This window comes from Acartia tonsa, chromosome 6, assembly GCF_053477335.1.
Source record: "Acartia tonsa isolate MP-2025a chromosome 6, ASM5347733v1, whole genome shotgun sequence".
Lineage (NCBI taxonomy): Eukaryota > Metazoa > Arthropoda > Copepoda > Calanoida > Acartiidae > Acartia > Acartia tonsa.
In genome coordinates, this window is record NC_137265.1 from 11,871,391 (window position 1) to 11,892,555 (window position 21,165).

The following is a 21,165-nucleotide window of genomic DNA, read 5'->3' on the forward strand; positions in this document are numbered from 1 at the left end:
GTCATTTTTTTTGTAGGTAAGATGGAGAGCTGTGACTTCATGACTTTTTAAGTTTAGTAATTATACGTCGGCAAGAGTTGATTTTATTAGGATATCTGGTCTGTGTCGGTCGTGGTGTCCGGTCAAAGTCGGTTGGGTAGCACCAAAATTAAAAAAATATTCTAAATAAATCTTAATTTCTACATTATGACTTTTGTGTATAAGGTAGAAACCTAAATTTTTTTTGGTGAATACTGAGATATCAATGACCTTATGAGAAATGTGGTGTTATGGCCGTTTGACCGCACCCTGACCGACTTTATGACCGATTTTTGTCCGGCTTTTACTACAGACATATATCATGAATATCGTGGCTTCTATTACAGCTAGAGACCTAAAATTTTTTTTGGTAAATCCTTGAGCAACAACAAACAGATAAAAATAATAATTGGCGCCGCCAACCGCCGTTTTACCGCCGTAATCGCCGAAAATGGCGGTTTCCGTTATTTGCCGTTTTTCGGCGATGATCAGAAAAAGTAATTTTTTTGTTATGAAAAATAAAAGTTCGTCCTAAAATTTGGTCATCCTAGCTGCAAAATTGGCCGCTCTACAGCTGTTTTAAAATTTAGCGGCTGGCCGCTAAAAAGCGGCTAAGGAGCGGCCTGGCCGCTATGACTAGAAAAAGTAATTTTCTCTAAAAATACACATGAACCACCAGAAAAAATTTTACGTCTTTATCTGTAACAGAAGCCGAGATAGAGGGGGGGGTCAATATGACCCCCCCCCCCCCCCCCCCCGATCTATTAAGGTGGGAATAGGGGCCCGATCTGTAAGGGTTAATAAGACTGCATAAAAATAATTTTACTATTCTTTTTTCACATCCTTTTAGCTTGTTTTTGCTTTGGTAATGATAATAATATGAACTAGGTCTCCTTTTACGATAAGAATGAGGAAATAAAGTTAAAATTATAATAAAAAGAATTGTTGTGAAGCTTAATCATTTCTTGGAAATTTGGATTTGATTTTGATTGCATGAGATGAAATAATTATATGATTAACATTTTATTTCGTATAACTATCCTTGATTCTAAATTTTGAGGCCAAAAACTCAAGTTAATTAATAAGATAAAAAAGTACTTTTCATTTACATAATAATTAAAAATCATCAAACAATAATATTATTAAAATAACGTCTTATTTTTTTATTTTCAGAAAAATGTATCTACAATTAAGTTTATTGGTGTGTCTTCCAATTCTTTCTTTACAGTTGACTTCAGGTGATTTTTAATTGGGCTATTGGATATAGAATAAGTGGATATTGGCTTAAAACTTGCCCAATTGAATTGTGGATTATGTGTGTTTCGACCTGTTATAAGTCCTTATTTTCTAACATGTAAAGTAGTAAGGGTTTTTGTTTGAAATCTAAGATCTCAATAACTACTTAGGTAACTGATTTGGTTCTCTATTTCATGTAATCATCACATAGGTCCCGTTATAGTTTTAGTCTATTTCATTTTGATATTTAAGTCTTGGGATGGCTTTAAAGTATTTTTCTATGCCCTTTCTGCTCCTTAAAAAACATAGGTCCTTGAGGACAGAGGCGCAGCCGCTAGTAATTATTATTTGTAATTTAATTGTTTCATCTTTGCGTGTTATTACCGTTTTCGGTCTTGTTTCTTTCCGTTCAACCAAAATGAAGGATTTAAAGTCAGATTTTAATTGGGATTTTGTTGATATAGTTTGGAAATCCCTGAAATTTATTTTTTTATTTTTTTTATTGATTTTAAAGTAAGGTCACACTCACAAATACAATTGGGGATGAGAGGTGGGATAGTCTTAAGGGAAAAGACAATGGCCGAAAAACAGTTGTACAATCACATCCCTAATGATGATTCACAAAATTATCTTAAAGAATAAAGTTATTTGTTGAAACGTTTGGACACTCAACTTAATGGACCAACCAATCAAAATTCAATAATAGTCCCCAAAGTTGTTAAGCTAACGAATAAAAAAACTTTATCATAAAACTTTGGTACTGATGTAAAAAAACAGCCCAATGTCCCCTTCCTCCATAAAGTTTGCTAAGGGATGTTTTGTTGTGTGGTATGTCATACGCCCAAAAAGAGTTCCTGCTACTTTTTACACTTTATTTTGTTGCTAACCAGGGAAAAGGGAATGATATTCTGACAAACAATTCTAAAGAAAAATTTCCCAACCACCCCCTTCCCCTTTTCCTCCCCTTCTTACCCAACCCTCTTCAGTTAAATGAAAAAACAAAATATACCCCCACCATACTTTAAAAGGTTTCTTGATTTTTTGTAGAATTGATTGTTAGAATAGCTATCCCTGGTTGCTAACATTTTATACAAATCATTTTTTGTTGTTGCAATTTGACTTCGGGTTTTTGTTTACTACTTTGATGTCTTTTTTTATGTCTGTTTTTTTTGTTTGAAAGATTTTATATGCGTCTTAAATGGATGCAGAATATAAGTGGATATTATGACAGGGGAAAGATTGTCGTTAATTTAGCTTGCTAAAATGGAACTCGTTTATTGGTCAGTTCGTTCATCTAGTAGGAGGGGAGGGGATGGGGTAAAGAGGGTTGATTCGTTATTAAGCCTATTCAAGCTTAACTTTATTAAAGAACATGGCCTGGCCTTGTTCTTTCTTACAATTAAGCTTCATAAACAGATTACTGTAATTGAGTATTTCTATTATCATAAAAATTTATTTAAATCTCAAAATCATAGCTCATTTTACTTGACGGACCAAGATAAAAACAACTGCCTCTATTAAGAATTAGCAGCTTTAAAGATTACCAGCTTGCAATTTTTAGCAAATATATATTTAATATATCAACATTTATCATCATATTTTAAGCTAAGTGTATGTCTGTTTCAAGTATTAAAGGATTATGGCACCTCTAGAAAATTTTGCCGCAAATTTTTCTTCTACACAAAAAATTAAATGCTTGAAGGATCATTTAAAAAAAATAACATATTTTTTATTAAAAAAGCTCTGTTTTATAAAAAAAATCCTGTACTTCTTTAACATAATACCCTGTAAATTCAAAAGTGGGATAATAGATGCCCTTGTGCCTTAACAAACTGTATACATGTATTCTACCTATTTCTTACCGGGTCTTAAGATATTTTCTTTCAGTCATTAATTTTTCTTTATCTTTAAATCCTAGAACCTAATACCAAAAAAAAATTAAAAATTATTGAGTGGGTATTGCTAGGCAGAAATTCAATATCATTCAATAATAAAAATGGAAATAAAACGAAAGTTGTCAATGTTAAGCCAACTTATCTGGCGCACCCTGTACTTATTTCCAGACTTAAAAATGCATTTAATGTCCTTTGAAGACATTAGGGAACAATGAAAAGTGGGAGGGGACTGAGGGGAGCACGGTTCATATGGTCATCATGTTGTTTGCTGTATTAATAATGGGGGAGGATTAAAAAGGGGGCGGAGTTTGGGAAAATAAAAATAATAATCAGTGGAACCATAAAATTAATAAGACTGTCTGGTAGAGTTTTGGGGAGGGATAAATTAAAAATTGGGCGGTGTTGGTTAGAATGATTTAGAGGGGGGGGGGGGGGGAGAGAGAAAAGGTATATTTGTTATTGTTTCCATTGAATATACTAATAATGCCAAGTGGCTACTTTTAAACAACAAATTGCTTCGCTCCACAGGTAATCATTAAAGACTTCCCTTCCCTTTGGATTGTTTATAAGTTTTGTTAAGAAAATTTGAATAAAACAGTTCAAAACTTCTCTAAAACCATTCGGCTTTGCCATTCTACAAAAACAAAGCGATAAACATAGACAACCAGCTGTTTTATTATTTAGTTTATTTCATATGTTCAAAAGACTTTAGTAGAATAAAAATTTTAAAAGTAAAATAAAATTATTTTAAAAAATGAATAAACCAGTTAAGTAAAGAATCACTGTAGATAGAAAGAAAAAGATAGTAAGTAGTATTTTATGTAGCTGTACTTTTTTTATTGCAATGTGAATTCTTATTTGGAGGCTTATACATTATATACATTCAACATAGGCCTTATGCAAAAAAGGTACAAGGGTGTTTTAAAAATACACCACTGAAATAATATAAACAAAAACGCTTCTTTGTTTTCAATGAAAAGAGGGATATTGCAATGCATAAAAAAAAAACATTAGAGCAGGGTTTGGGGGCTTAATATTATTGATATTAATGTTTAGACAAAAAAAATATTTTTAAAGCATCCCCATAGTATAAGAAAGGTAAGCACGTGCAGATTTTGTTGAGTTCTTGTTTTATACTATGTACCATTCATATATGTGTGTGTGTTTATATGTGCTTTTTTGTGTGTATCTGTAGATATACTGGTTTTATCTATACTATAATGCATATACATTATACATATGGGTATGTTATGTTTTTATACCATGGTTTAAGTGATATGAAAACTTTCAACAAAATATATTTTCTATGCTGATTTTTTTTGTAACTCTATTTGGAATACTAGCGGCTCCGCCCCTAGCGACTAGGGACTCTGTAGGATCACGGATGAGGCAATAAATAATACTATAGCCTAATACCACCCCCTAATATAGACTTAACCCTTAACGGTCGGGGGGGGGGGGGGCGTTGAACGCCCCCCTATCCGGTTTTTTCTATCTCATTTTCTGTGTGTGAAAGATAAAGAGCCCAAACTGCTTGACTTTTTAAGTGTGGGTATGAGACATAACTGAGAGTTGAAATTTTTTTAATATCTCCATCCTGGCGGGCACAGGATGCCAGCAAACCTGGCAGGGTCATCCAGGTAAAGAGCAAAAAATTTTTTTTTGACTTAAACAAAGCATTTTATCTTACCAAAATACTAAAATATCCTCTAGTAGTACATCCTCATATTAAATACAGATGTTCAAGTCAATTTTATGTTCCAGGTATGATCCTGCAGGTCCTGATCCTCCAGGTCTCCAGAAATCTTTAAAAGGCTCCTGTGGACGCAATTTTTGACTTAGAGACTTCAAATTTTAAACTTAAGCTCATCTTACATGTCTACATAATGTATTAAAATTTCATAAAGATCTGCCGCCGTTTTCCCGCCGACCGCCGACTGCGGCGGCTGGCAGCTGCCAAGTACAGCTGCGGCAGCTGAAATTATATTTTGATATTTCAAATATAAAATTTACATAAAAATAAACATTTTCTGCAAAAAAAATTTTATTCTAGCTTCAAAAATAAAAAAATTACAGCCTTTTGAAATTTTTAAGTAAAAAAGGACCTAAAAACAAAGGTTGTTAAATAAAAGGGTGAATGAAGCGAAAATTGACCTTGACTTACTTAAGGTCCGAAATTCATCATAACACAGGGGACTTGCACAACATTTTTTAGCCCTCTAGCTCTAATAGAAACTGAGATAATAAGGGGGGGGCGTTGAACGCCATCCCCCCCCCCCCCCGACTGATTAAGGTGCGGCAAGGGGCCCGACTGTAAGGGGTTAAATTTAAAACAAATTGTCTTAAACCATTCAGAGACATATGTCAAGTCTTTGAAAAGAAGAACTTACTAGGTTCATTTTAAATGGAATCTTACACTTATATAAACCTCACTACTATATAAAATAGAATGGAAGCATGGCATACAAGTCAAATACAAATTTCTAAGATTATTTTGAATAAGATTTTATAAGATTGAATAAAAGTGCCCATAGCTGAACAAAATTTAAATCCTTGATACTTACTCGACATAAGATTAACATCATGTGACCCTATTCTAATAATGGCATTAGAGCCAAAGTAAGATTTTATATACAGTATCTTATAAAAGGAGGGCTATTTTACCAGGAATAAGGTATAACCAACAAGCGAAATAAATCTAAAATAATATTTGGGGGGGGGGGGGGGGCAAATGGAGAGGTCGTCAATTTTACGATGTGTTGCCCCCCAACGACAGCTGAAAAACACATATAGGTTTCGTGATTTTTTTCCGAATTAATTTCGTTATTGGTATAAGCTGCTATTTTACATTGAATAATGATAAATAATGGAATAACCAGTGATCGAAAGGTATAAGACAATGGTCGATAAATTGATGTACATCCCCAATGACGACACACAAAATTACCCCTTCTGTAGATGACAATTAGTAGTTGAAACTTTGAATACTCCTTTTAATAAACCAACCCGTCAAAATTTAGTAAAATCCCCAAAGTTGTTAAGTCAACGAATAAGAAAATGTTATTGCAAAACTTTGGGGACTAGTGCAATAAACAGCACATTGTCCCCTTCTCTCTGGGAATAACACAATTTTAATGACTTACTTTTTCCTTTAACCCTAAAGACGAATAAAGTAGTTTCAACAAAATTGTACTTTCAATATAAAGATAAAAAATGCACCTTTGTTTGTAAAATCTGAGCAAGGCAGGGCTGTGGCTAACTGTCAACCCCAAACCTTAAAACATAGATTTCAAAATTATATACAAGAATTTTTTATCACATTGTATTATAGACAACTTCCCGCGGATATTAGCATTAAAAATCATAAGATTATAACCAGTTTTGTTAGCCTCGAAGCAGGGGCGTCCAAGCTTTTTTATTTGGGGGGGGTAATTTTTATTTAGGGGGAGGGGTAAAATGGCTTTACCCCCTTGAACGTCCTTGCCTCGAAGGACAGAAGTCCTGTGCTGTTAAAAACGATATTAATTTTATGATTTTATTTTTATATTCGTTGGAAAATTGTCTGTAATACGATGCTATGCATAATTTTTTATCATGCCTGGGAACCGTATCTAATCCAGCGGATATTAATCGGTTTCGAAGCTATTCTGTAAAAAATATTAAATTCAAACATAAATTTGTAAGAATTTCTTTGTTGATTAGGTTACAAAATTACCCTAAAGCATTGTAAGATAAAATCTAATATTAGTTTAATTATTTTTGACACATAGATTTTTTAATCATATTTTTTTTAGATGGATGTGATACTTCAGAAACCTGTGTTCCAATCAGGTAAGAGGAAAAGATATACACTTAGGGATGAAGGGAGGGTCCCCAATGTTTTCAACACTTTTCTCATTTGATACCTTAAAAAAGTTTGGAATTTTTATTTATTCTTGATTGGGTAGTACAAACTAGCAGTCTCCAAACTTTTCCAAAAATATTGTGATTCATCCCTTGGGGTAATATTGTTTTGTCATAATTGGGGATTGACATCAACTAATCGGCTATTTTTTAAGGACATGTGATCCAATCATCGAGGAGCTTCAAACTGCTAAAGCAACCACTAACAAGTAAAGAGTTTTTTTAATATAAGGTGTTCAAAGTAAATTTTAAAAGATTTATCATAGTAAAATAAAAGTGAATTGGCAGCTTATTGCTCATTGTTTTGTGGGATAATGATGAAAACCCTCCCAAAAGTCAACAAACTAATAAGTCTTACTTAATTTTTTTGGATATAGACAAAAAAACAATGAAATACATACATAAAATGGGTTTCGTGATAATGATAAATATTCTTGCGACTAAATTTGTCACAAGATATTCTTTAGTAAATAGTAAAATAAAACATAATATTTAAGCATGGGCGTGTGGCCTAATGGATAAGGCACCAGACTTCGGATCTGGGGATTGCAGGTTCTAGTCATGTCACGCTCGGTTTCTTTTCATTTCTGATAAAAAAAAATAATTTCCAATAAGCAAGAAGTTTATTCGAATGTCCAAAAGAATATTTGTTGCTGAGCATTGATTGTATTTTTGAAGAAGAATAGTAAATTAAAATCTAAAGCAGTGGCGTGCACAGGGTCTTTCCAGGGGGGTGCACAAAGCATATTGAATATTTGGACACACCTCTTAACCAAAATCTAAAGGACAACCTGTATTTTATGATTGAATTTTTTTTTTTACTTGACTTCTTGAGGCATCTAAGCCTATGTTTACGTTATAGCCATGACTATAAGATTATTTTCAGACTTACCAAAGCTGCAACTAGCCGTTTCATTTTACCAAAGAATAACTTGCAGCTTAAATTTAAAAAAAAAAACAGTTATTAAAGTTCCATACATTTCATTTTTTTTGGTCAAGACACAGTTGTTTTGATTTATATTTTTCTTTTGCTAGGAAATAATCTACAGCCGCCGATTTAACTGTTTAATATGCGGCTGTCGTGCCATGTATTAGATATTATTCTCACTTAATATGATAGTTAACAATTTTTAGAGACAAGAAGAGAGAGATTGTGAATTACGTAAAGAGCAAGATTTGTGGAGCCAGAAAAGACAGGCTCATCTGTTGCCCAGGAAACTTTTTTATCTTTCGGGAATTTTTCATAAGAATTTTGCAGAGATAACCTCATTTAAAAGTATTAAAATACATTTTACTACAGAAGGTAGAAATAGCAAAACATAAGATTTTCCCTCTTCGGCTTTCCTTACATTTTATTTAAAACATTTATCATAGTCTTTACAAAGTTCAAATAACAAATATACCATTTTGTAAGCCAAAATATATGAGCTTTCTAACAAGTTTAAGAAATATAGTTGTTTTTAAGAAATTTTCTATTTAAGATTTTTAAAAAATAAACAGAATTGATATATATTTGAATGCTTTAATTAATTGTCTCAAAAAAATTTTTTAAATGGATTACTAACAACCCATTAGACCAAGATTGTACACAAGTTTTAAAGGTACAATAGCAAATAAATACTAAATATAGCTGTCTAAAGTGCCCTATAAAATGGGGATAGATGTCACTGCTGTTGGCCTACCTATTCCTTAGACGTCAGGAAATACCCTATACCCCATCTCTTTTATAGGAGGTTTCTTTTCCCCTTCCATTTCTCTTTTCCTCTACTATGACGTCAATAGAACAGGTAGGCCAAAAGCTGTGCCATCTATCCCCATTTTTCTAGGGCACTAAACACGTCTACAAATCCCTAAACGTCTAAAAAATATGTTCTTTACAAAATCGCACACCTAGTAAGTCTATCTTCGCAATATGCATTAAAAGATAAAAATGGTTGTTGATCAGATGAAAATGGAGTTGGACAGGTTAATCAGCAGCAACAAGGACAAGCTCAACCACAGCAACCCAGAGGTAAGTAACAACAGCGCAGCTCCTGGTACTACAAACTAGTATACGCATGCAGGGATTTTTCATAAGAGGCAAAGTTTTTCTTAAAATATTTCTACTGATCAAAAATAATTATGTACAGAAGACGTGCACTATTTATAGAATTGCATTAATAAAATTAAATCATCATATATCCACGTGAAAGTAAGATTTTTTTGTTCGATCATTCTCAATAAAAAATAAGTATGTCAACATTAAATAAACCAAAGTTCTGAAATCACAGGGAACAACAAACGAACACGAACTAGAGTGTTAAAACTTAATACGCAGAATATTGATTTAAAGGTAAAGATAACATTTAAATCGATAGCACTAATCTGATATGCCAAAAATAAAGAAAAGAGCTACCGATTATGTCGGACATACAGACCTTTATTATAGAAAAGCTCCGTCTTTAAATGGGAAATTAATAAATGTGGTTGGTTACGAATGTGCTGTAGTTTTGCATTGTTGCTAAATGTTAAATGTGCAAAAAAAAATTATAATTAAATTCAATCTTGGCATTTAGAAAGCTTTTAAAGAATTGGTGCTTTCACTCAAACCTATATCTAACCACCACCAACCCCACCCCCCCTCTTACACTCTACACATTTATTTTTTAAGATAAAAATAATTCCAGCTTCTGTGGGGGGGGGGGGGGGGAAAGGCCTAAGGGGTTAACCAACCTGTAAGTCTTTATCAACCTTTTCTGTACCTACCCAACCTAAAAAAAGAATCATACGTTATTTTTAAAGTTTGTCTTTGGTCCAAATGCAATATGAGGGAAAACCTTACCCTTCCGGGGCCCAAAGAGTATTAACTCTCCTTATCCTCCAAACCATTTTGATTAAAATACATTTTTTTTCTCCATAGTCGTTCTCCCAAAAGTTCTTCTGTGGTCCACATGCAAAATGAGGGAAACCGCCAAAGAAATTTTCCATGATTTTTATTCTCACTGCGCAATTTCTCGCCTGTTAACTTTTTATCTCATGCTAAAGAAATTCCAGAGTCATTTATTTAGTTGCAGGGAGGGAGTGGACTTTGGTCTGTTTATGACACTAGCCCCCAAAATTATTTAATAAGGTTTTCTTATTCGTTGGCTTAACAACTTTGAACACTTTTAATGAATATTAGTTGATTCATCAAGTTGAGTGTCGAAACATTTCAACCACTTATTGTCATCTACAGAATGGTAATTTTATGTATTATCAATTGGGATATACATCAATTTAACGGTTATTGTCTTCTCCCTTTATATCCCCGTTAAGATGTGTTTCTCAAATAATACTGATATTTATCATTATTGCTTTACAATTTTCAAATTGTTAATTAAACATCAAATATTCTATTACGTAGTAATTCGTTTGCTTGTTTATTTGGTCAGGTTAGGTTAGGTTATATTATTAGGTACTTGGAGAAATTCAGGGGTTAGGCATAGAACAAAATACTACTACCTTATTTTCAATTTATTTTAAAGATACGATGGATTCAGTGATCGACAAGTACATTAATGGAAATCGCCGTATAACAACCATAACCTACACAAATGGCTTTGCCTCTAGACTCTAGGAGGTTTCTCTAAGAACCAAAATAGCCTACAACCAATATGTAGCTTATCTTCAGCTTATCTAGAAATCTATATCTTTAGATATAAATTCCTAAAATATCCAATTTATCGTCCATTGTTTTATCCCTTTAGATTCATGCTGTGCATTTTCTTAAATCCCATTTAGAAATTTCTATCTCTACTACGTAGATTCTAGTTGAAATTGTGATATCCCTTTTCATTGTTGAATATTTTCATTCTGGTGTGAGAACTTTCTAAATGTCTAGGTGTGGTTGGAAGACAATAAAAATTAAAATTGAAAAAGAAATTAAGATCATTGTTGCACAAATATTTTAGCAGTTGTTAAATAAGTACTATTATACACAGGGATCTAAAGAGATAAGACAATGGTCGATAAATTAATGTACATCCTTAATGATGATACACAAAATTACCACTTATGTAGATTACAATTAGTGGTTGAAATGTTTGGAAAAATCAACTTAATGAAGCAACCAATCAAAATTATATGAAAGTCCCCTAAGTTGTTAAGTCAATAAATATGAAAACTAGTGTAATGAACAGCCCAATGTCCCCTCCCTTCCGACAATTTTCTAATGCTTAGCTTTTACATGTAATTATATCTTTGGCCGCGGCTGCGCTCCCATTCTCTAGGGGTATCTTAAATTTTAGACGAAAGAAATTCTAACAAAACATTTCCAGTGCCTAAATAAAGCTTCTTTAAATAGTATAACTTTATCGATTCCGTCGTTTTCGAGATCATACACGACTTTAATCTACCTTAAAAATTCTTAAATAGACATTTCTATTTAACACATCTTTAATTAGGATATGAACATAACAAATTTTAATAATATTGTACTTAATTTTCAGAGGAGTTTATGGGCGAGTTTGTCAACATTTTCCATGACATCGCTGGAGAGGTGTATGCTGTTTCTGATAATCAATTATTAATCAAGGTATCTAAATCTATCTATCTAACTATCTATATATCTATCTTTGATCAAATGTTTCAACGATTTTTTCAAAAACGAAAGAGGATATTTCATTACATAATCTAAATTACAAACATTTTTTTAAAAATACTTGAGAGTTTCAGGTTCAATCTTCTTCCAGGTTTTCTCTGTGTCTAAGTTTAATCTCTGATCTCTTATTTAGCAGATTGTTGTCCTTGCTTTGAATGATATTAACTTTCTCATGATAATTTATCGAAGGAAAGCAACAAAATATATATTTACTTTTAGGATTTCACCTATGACGGAGAGGGGCCTGATGCATTTTTCCTGGCGGGAAGAGATGGAAATAAACCTAACCCCAGATCTACAAATGGTAAGTGTAAATATTTCCTAAAGGGGGGGGGGGGGGAGTGTGTATAACAAAAATAACCCTAGAGCTACTAAGGGTAAGTTGAAAATTTCCTGAGGAAGAGGGGGGGGGGGGATAATAAACCTAATCCCAGATATACAAAATGGTAAGTATAAATATTTCCCGAAGGGTTAGTATAAATATTTCCTTGGATGTTGGGTAGTGGGTACCACAGTGTAATTTACAGTTTAATGTTCCCTCCCTGCTATTTTGTAAAATGGTTGCAATATACATATATGAATTCTATACTAATATCATGTCAGGATAGGAGTGGACATTGGATAGTAAATTACAATTGTACCCACTAAACAACGTTATATTATTCATTGGCTCAAAAGTTTTATTGAAATTTTATTGGTTGAATCCAAATCAGTTGTGTCCAATGCAAACAAATAATTTTAATCTACTGAAAGGGTAATTTTGTCTATCATCAATGGGGATGTATATTAATTTTTCATCCTTAAGATTACAAGCTAATCATTGAACCTTTTTTAAGGCGACATATAATTTTTTTATCATCATTGAGGATGTATATCAATTTATCATCCTTAAGATTACAAGCTAATTATTGACCCTTTTTTAAGGCGACATATAATTTTGTTTATCATCAATGGGGATGTATATCAATTTATCATCCTTAAGTTCATTAACTAATCATTAAACCTTGTTTAAGGCGACATAGTGCTGGCCTACCCCGACAACGGTGTGGAGTACGAGTACCTGGACACCAACATCCCCATCCTGCCCAGGTTCAACGGGAACAAGGACATCATCCTCACCCTCCCCAAGGGCATCACTGTCAATGATCTCAAGTAAGTCAATATTTATTAGTCAGGAGATCTAACACTGGCATTGATTGATTGATTGATTAGCCATAGTCTCTTAGGGTTTGGACCTAAGTAGTCATGGAGTAAGCTGAGACACTTTTGTATAGCCACTAGGGATAAGGGTAGTACTGATATTATGTACTTGACTATTAAGTATCCAAACTTACTCAATAATCCCCTTCTTACACAACCAGGGGAAGTTGCGTGATTGTATTCAACTGAGAAATTCGAGTTGCCACATGGGGACTAGAACTCGAACTCTCATCACCGTAACTCAGTGCGTTACCACTGAGCTACGACGCCCCCTGGCATTGTAATAGTAAGCAAAATCCTGTAAAATATTAATGGCTAGCCAAGGAGTTACAAGGTTTCTTAGCCTTTCATAGATAGAATAGAATTTTTTAGACTTAGAAAACCCTAACTTCAAGGCTAGCCCAAGAAAACTTATAGAATTTTGCCCTATATTTAGTGTAGGGAATGCGTTGATTAATAAGCAGGCACCATTCTCTGTGCATGCATAATAAGGACTTTCAGACAAAAGTATTTTTGGTGTATTCATATTCACAAAGTATTCCTTTAGAATGCCACCCCTTTAATTTGAATTAAATTGAAAATAATGGGGTTGGGATAGTTTTCGTGCGCATGTATTTTTACTTTAGGTCAGGTAAAGTTGAATTCTATTTGTTACATGGTAGCACAACAGGTATTGGCCTCGCATGGGTTAGACATCGAAAAAAAAACTACTTCTCCCTTTAATTTATTTCAAAAATAAAGGGATATTGGGGTGGGGGGATTCTGTTCTATAGCCTTTTTAGGGAAAGCACCATATTTGTAACTTATTTTTATTTTCAGGTGGCTTTCAGTATGGTGCAGAGACTACAAAGTTAATTTTGGCCACGCTGCATTCTAAGCATCAATGCTGAAAAAAGTCATTTTAAATTTTGCATTATTATAACAACATATCTGAATTTTACTTTCTGTTAATACTCTCTAAAAGCAAAATTTGCCTTATAAACTTAAAATAAATAATCCATTGTTTTGCTCATACATTATTGTATTTCCTTTTTATGCATTTTTTCATCTTTTTTCGTAATTGTTTTGCTTGTTATTATTCAACTTAAATTTAATATTAAAAAAAACATTATTAAGTTTCATATCTATCATTATAAACATATGTATTTTTCTGCCATTCAATTAAAAAAAGTATATTCATGTAAATAACTTTATTTATATGTCTTTTTTATTAAAATAAATTTAATAAAGTTCTTATATGTGAATTTACAAATATATAATGTTCATGTAATTTATCAAATAAAGACATAATTTGTTTTACATTTAAGTTTTTTATTCAAATTCATAAATTCGGATTAAATAAGGATGATTTTTAGAAGAAATGATATTATACATAAAAAATACTGCTCGACAGCCACTATTTTCACTTTGCACACGCAGCTAGATTACAGCTGGAATATTTGGACAAATTGCAGCGACAGACATGTTATAAAACCGCGGCCTGTATTTTATAGACCAAACCAGTCGAATGAAGCTTTTTATTCAGCACTATTTAATGATGTAAAGCATAAAGTAAAAGAAGCTTCACCCCAATAAAGGTATCCCCCGCCTCCCCCCCCCCCCCACCCCCCAATTAGTGATTTTGTTCCGAAAAATATTTTTATGAAGGGAAAATTTATCTTTTCTCAACTCTTATAGCCATAGGCAAGGGTTGACGCACCTCCTCAACCTCTCACCTACCAAATAGCCTAAAACCTGCCCTGAGCCGATAGTTCAAGTAGTTTCCAAGATCTTAGCAGACAAACATGTCAAACTTAAATCTAAAAAATGTAAACTAGAACCATCCATAAATTAAGACATTCTTCCTTAAAATAGATAATTTAATCGGTTCAGTGGTAAATAATTATATAAAGATTAATTAAAACCATATTATATAAAAAAAGAATGTTTTCAAATTCTTTGTTATTATATAATTTAAACATCGCTGCATATTAATTTTGTCATTCTTGTTCATGATATTAATATATTTAAAAAAGAAAGCTACATTATTATAACACATAAATGAAGAATATAAATAGAAAGACAGGTAGATTACTGAACAACCAGTGCAACCTGCTAAAAAATATAATGCTTTTCAACATTGAATATACCAAAAGGAAAGCTATTAAAACCAAATTCCATTCTAGCTTGTTCAGTTCTTTAAATACTTTAGTGCATTAATAATAAATAAGAAGTTATAAGTAATTCTCGAATATATGTAAATTGTTTTGATATTTTAAAATATGGGCATATGTGCAAATTGGTCACCCTATATAACAGGGGGGGGGGGGCTGTTTATTATACTAGTCCTCAAAGTTTTATAATAACATTATCTTGTTCGTTTGCCTAATAAAGTTTTGAGGACTTTTATTGAATTTTGACTAATTGGTTCATTAAGTTGAGTGTCCAAACGTTACATCCAATAGTCGTGTGCTACAGAAAGGGTATTTTTTGTGTATCATCATTGGGGGTGTACATGAATTTAACGGCCATTGTCTGATCCCTTTAGATCTCTGTCTATTTGTAGTATTTTTGGTTTTAAAACTTTAAAAATTAAAATAACAGCTTTATAACCGACTTAGTAAAAAGCCTTACTTTTTAATTTTACGTAATTCCAAATTTAAATTTTGTAACTTATAAAGGTTATATAGCAGTATTCTACTCTACACTTATAAATAGTATGTATTACATACATATTATAAACTTTAGGTATCTTAAGGGATATGACAATGGCAGATAAATGACTGTATGTCACCTAGAATAAACAAAATTACCCCTTCTGCCGATTAAAAATATTTCTGGAGAAGTTTGGACACAGCTAGTTGCTAGTTTTCACGACCCAATTAAGGTTTAATAAAAGTCCCCCAAAGTTATAATAATCAAACGAATGAGAGATTGTGTTTATAAAACTTTGGAGACCAATATACTCTACCGTCCAATATCCTTTCCATCCCTGAAAATCTTTAAACACCACTTAAGAGCACTGAAACGGCTTGCACGACTGAAATAATCTTCAGATTATGTATTCCAGTATGGCTTCGAAACCGACTAATTTCCGCTGGATTAGAACTGGTTCTTAGCAATGCTGAAAAAGTATGTATAGCATCGTGTTGCAGAAATTTTCTACGAGTATTAGAATAAAAATCATAGAATCAATTCAACTAAAAGCTAACTAAAAAAGATTTTATCTTAAAACTTTTTATCTTAATAAAGGCGGAAATATGACTATAATACGATACGATAGATAACTATTCCTTCCGTGTTTAGAAATAGTAATGTTATTATAATTATGTCGACATCAGCAACTGAGGCCCTGGAAAGGGCTGGCATGTTCTTTGATGATCTTAACAGGGATAATAATTTACAAAGATTATACTTGCGTAGCCCAGAGAGATGGGACAATGGGCTGTTTATTACACTAGTCCCTAACTTTTTATAATAACGTTTTCTTATTCGTTGGCTTAACAACTTTTGGGACTTAAGTGGTTTTTGATTCGTTGGTATATTAAGATGGGTGTTTAAACGTTTCAACCGCTAATTTTTAATCTACAGATTGGTTAATTTTTGTATCATCATTCTACATCAATTTATTTGCCATTGTAGTATATCTTTAGTTCCCTAGCGTAGCGTAGCCGGTGAATTTTTGTCTATTATATAAAATCTTTTTGTCTGTAGCTTAAGAATAACGTATCTTATTGGGTTCGCCTTTTTAAAGAGGCTTCACATAAATAACCGGATGGCCTTAAGCTATTTTATTTTTAGATTTAGTCTTTGGGTGGTTTTAATACAAAGCCCCGTTTCTTGTGTTCGATCGAAGATTTTTTGTCTCACTAACCGATTGACCAGTTAGAATCTTCTTTTGTCAAGTTAGAGTAAAAAATTTTGGCTTTAGAATAATATTTGAAAAGCATTATTATAATTCAAATTCTATATTGTTATCTTTTGTAATAGAATCCGAGTATTAGACGAAGAAACATCATCTCAGGTAAAAAATATTGCCTCTAGGGGCACTTGGGAAAAGAAGAGGATCTCTTTCTTTTCAATTTTAGATTAAGAAAAAGTGAAAACATAATTTCTCTGGACCAATAAGATGCTTCACTGTAAAGGAGAAACCATATTGGTCTTAAGATAGAGACAGACAGATAGATATACAGACATCCTGTTAATTTTATATCAGGATTTTGTCAGGTTTAGGCTAGTTTTTTTCAGTTTAGCTACTTGATTATCATTTCATATCTGGTGGATATTGCATATTATAAGTTTGAAATAAATGAATAGCTCAATTACCTTTAAACTCTGCTAAGTATTAGCAAACAAAAAATTTGACATTTTCAAATAAATCACTTTCTAAATGACACAAAATTACAAGTATAGCTACTCTATAATCATTTAATTTTAGGCATCAGAGTTAAAAGAAGTGTGTGAAGAGTTTCTAGGAGACATTGAAGGATTTCAAAAGATTGCCGACAGTTTCATTGCCATTTTTGATGCCGTCTCTAAGGTAAGTCTAGCAAAAACGAGTATGTTCAAAAGTAACACAGTCCATTTGAAACAAAATAACAACATTTTCAATATAAAATAATTAACACAATTTTAGTAGTTTCCCTCAAAGAGACTAGATAAGCACAGATATAATAAAGTAAAAAATATTTTAATTGAGATAGTTTTTCTTGTGCCTGTTTTAAGGTTAGGTTAGGATATATTGTATACAGGTCACCAAATGTATAGGCCCCGTGGGGTTAGAGTCCTCCGCAGGAATTTGCAAACCACCCGCCCATTGTTTTCAATTCATCTTAATAGTTAGGGGTTCTCTGCAGACCAGGCACTCTGGTGGACGTCAAACTATTATTAAGTTATGAAATTAGTTTGATTTTTATTTTTAAATCTGTCTATCAATGAACACATTACAGCCAACTTTAGTATTCCTTGATAGGAGGCTTAACCATGCAGGGTTTTATCTCACCAAACCTAACCTATCCTTGAATTTAGGAAGTTGAGAGAGAGAAAATGAAAGCCATTGGAAGCAGAAACTTATTGAAATCTTATGCTAAGCAAAGGGAAGCACAACAAGACCAACTCAAAGCTTTAATTGGTAAGAATATTTCTAACTATGATGAATATAAGCAAAAGTAGCGCATAACAGTTTTAAAAAGTACAATACTTGATCTTGAAAGGAAACTGGTAGACAGTCTAAATATTATCCTTTAGGCAAACTTAGAAAATGGGGTATAGTCCCTTTCGTGGCAACGCACCTTATGAAAATGTTAAATTCTTTGGTGTCAAGTAATCTTTGTTAAGTACTGGAAAACTACAAGACGAATGCTACTAATGGACTTATTTTGTTTTTAGTTGAGAAAAGAAGTGAGTTGGATAGGCTTACAGTTCAATACAATGCTTTAGCCAGGTTTTAATTTTTAATAGAGAAGCTACTCCATAAGTGTTTGTATCTTTCCATCTGTCTGTCTGTCGGTAAAATTCCCTGCCCTTCAAGTTAGTTTATTTTTTCTTCCCTCCCCTAAACCTTTTCCTCTCCTCCCCTAAACTAACTCTTCATAACAACATATAAACAATTTTTTTCTTTTTAATTTTTTAAAAATCTTTCTGGACGAAACTGTCCTTGTAGCAAATAGCCGCGAATAATACGAAATTATAAAGTTAATGAAAACACCTTTTTTAAATTGATTATTACTTTTAGAATGGAATCTGAACAGACAGAATTTATGGAACAATTAATGTTACAAAAATAAATTTTAGCATAATAAAAAAAGTGACAAAAAAAGACAATTAAAGTTATGAGTGAAAGAGACAACTTTAGGTGAATCAAATACTAATAAATAAAAATGGCTACTGAATATGAATTATCACATTATGACTTATATGACAAAATCGAGGTAATCAGAAATTTTATTACTCCTAAGAATAACTAACCTATATGAATGAATATAGAAATACGTGGATATTATGACAGGGTAAAATTTTTCGTCAATTTAGGTTGCTAACATGGACATCATTAATTGGTTAGTTCGTTCATCCAGCAGGAGGGGAGGAGATGTGGTAAAGGAAATGGATGAGAGGAGCGTTATTTTAGCAAGCTACAATTTTCACTTGATTATAGTACATGATAATCTGGTGTAAGATCCATGTAATAATAAATACATTCATATATGTACAAAATTTTACAGTACAAAATTTTACAGTACAAAATCGGACACTGAATCAACCCCGTTCGTTCCTTTCCCTGATTTTATTGAATTTAAAATGATTATTATCTGTTCTTCCAAATTACACTGAAACGAGAAAATAACTGAGTTGCATATATTTAGATAGAACTGGGACGAATGCTAGAGTTATCAAAGAAGCATCATTCTAATTCTAATATCAGACACAAACTTCTGGTGATTATTCTATTGTTTACATTTATACTGCGTCATAAAAGATTATTTAAAATGTTTCCTACGTTATGTTATCCTTTTAAAGAGTAGATTGTTGCCATACATCAACGTGTTAGTTGTCAATGGACTAATCAGCTTAAATTCCATTTACCACTATGCCTTATTCAGGTCACATAGTTCATATAAACCCAATAATGTAAGTAACGTGCTGTGAGGGGGGATCTAGGGGTTGTCAACACCCCCCACAAATTTAAATTTTTTTATCCCAATGGTTTCACAACACCTGTTGAATTGCTATACACGCAAATGAATGCAACCCTTTTTATGTCTGCGAATTACCCAAGGTCTTAAAATCCACAATTTTAAATTTATTTTCATTTTGCATAGAATTAAAGAGTTTTTTAAAGAGCTACTATAATACTTAATCCTGTTGGTCTGTAATGAATATAACTGAATTTAGGATGTAAGTAATGCGTGGGAAGCATATTCAAAATCTCAAAGCCAACGCAGAAGAAAAATTCATTCGATGCATAGGTAAGCTACAGTGTTAAGCGACATAAAAAGGCCTAGAAATAATCAGAATAGCCAAGATCCAATTATGCACATGGAAAGCTATACTGAAGAAAAAACGCGTATTTTTGCGCATTTTGGTGCACTGCTAGATAACTGTGCTGCAACATTGAGTAATGACTATTCCAGATTATTTGTAGGTATTGTTTTGTCAGTGCGAGCATAATCTATACGCTCCACCGTTTGGCCGCTAGCAGCATTTAAAGTTCTTAGATTTTTGGAGATATTCGTTACCAGGAACATTCCACTGCACCGTGAACTACACTAGCTCCAAACATTCTTATCTTATGTATAAGATGGCAATTATCAAAGAAACATTTTTACATTGTGCTCTAGAAAGATTAGCATTAACATTAATGGATGTTTTCAACGGAGGATTTTTTTCTCAATGTTTTTCAGTTCGAAGATTTTTCTCTCAATGCTTTTTAAATGTGTGTAAAATAAGAAACTTTTTAACAGGGAATTTGACAGGATAGATGAGTTATCAGGACGAATGGCCATGGAAACTGAAAGACTGCGTTCAATTAAGGTACACTTCAATTATATTTTGTTTTTAGTATTAAGCAAGGCAAAGGAAAGAAATACTTTTGTTTAAGCCTAATTAACATATTAAGTAATTAGTTTTTGTTGTATTTTATCAACCGTGCATTTCATGGAGGCCTTTTTAAAACCATTTTATTGAATTTTACGAACATTTAATATTTAATGTTACTGTCACACTCAAGAATCTAACTCAATTGACAATAGCTCCAAAGTTGACTTCTTTAGCCTATTACATTAAAGTATATGCTAGCTTTTTATAGTTGCTTCGCTTCTTTGTATATTGGTGACCCTACAGTACCTATTGTTCTTGTTAGGACGAGGCAATGATGAGAATAAAGGAGCTGGAACCTGATATCTTTGATAATTCCTACAGATACACAAGGTAAAAAAACTGCATCCCCCGTAATTTCAATTTTTTAAAAAGTAATTGGTGGGGGGGCTATACACAAATAATCGTCTAGGAAAAGCAAATAATAATTATATAGTTCTTGTCAAGTTTGTCAAGTGAAGATTCTCCTGGTTGATAAGTTTCTACTTTTTAATCCACAGCCTTAACTTAATTTCCATATGTCTCAAACTGACCAATTAATTAATTTTTCTTGAAGATCATAATTTTTGTTTTAGATTATCTCCCGAGGTACCCTACACAAATACAGAGGTAGAGGACAGACTTAGGTTTGTAGAAGATCAGCTCTATACGAATCCACACCATGGTCAGTTCAATAGGCAGGACCATTTATACACCAATGAACATTATACTACACAGGAATAG

The 21,165-nt window shown here is 32.6% G+C and overlaps 3 protein-coding genes across 3 annotated transcripts; all 3 read left to right on the forward strand.

The window, feature by feature from the left end:
- The first annotated feature begins 1,194 nt into the window (after positions 1–1,194).
- Positions 1,195–14,169, forward strand: LOC145321852 (uncharacterized). The gene is made up of 9 exons (XM_080163484.1): positions 1,195–1,256; positions 6,944–6,980; positions 7,208–7,261; positions 8,187–8,263; positions 8,995–9,063; positions 11,519–11,604; positions 11,890–11,974; positions 12,684–12,822; positions 13,690–14,169. The coding sequence occupies exons 1-9, from the start codon at positions 1,196–1,198 to the stop codon at positions 13,745–13,747; spliced, it is 666 nt and encodes a 221-aa protein (XP_080019610.1). The 5' UTR covers position 1,195; the 3' UTR covers positions 13,748–14,169.
- Positions 14,170–16,177: 2,008 nt separating this feature from the next.
- IFT20 (intraflagellar transport 20) lies at positions 16,178–18,711 on the forward strand. The gene is made up of 6 exons (XM_080165352.1): positions 16,178–16,296; positions 16,840–16,873; positions 17,288–17,389; positions 17,878–17,980; positions 18,238–18,292; positions 18,584–18,711. The coding sequence occupies exons 1-6, from the start codon at positions 16,178–16,180 to the stop codon at positions 18,633–18,635; spliced, it is 465 nt and encodes a 154-aa protein (XP_080021478.1). The 3' UTR covers positions 18,636–18,711.
- LOC145322963 (uncharacterized) lies at positions 18,641–21,165 on the forward strand. Its single transcript, XM_080165354.1, has 6 exons — positions 18,641–18,779; positions 19,212–19,283; positions 19,741–19,814; positions 20,310–20,379; positions 20,708–20,775; positions 21,018–21,165. Exons 1-6 carry the CDS (start codon positions 18,729–18,731, stop codon positions 21,163–21,165), a joined length of 483 nt encoding a protein of 160 aa, XP_080021480.1. The 5' UTR covers positions 18,641–18,728.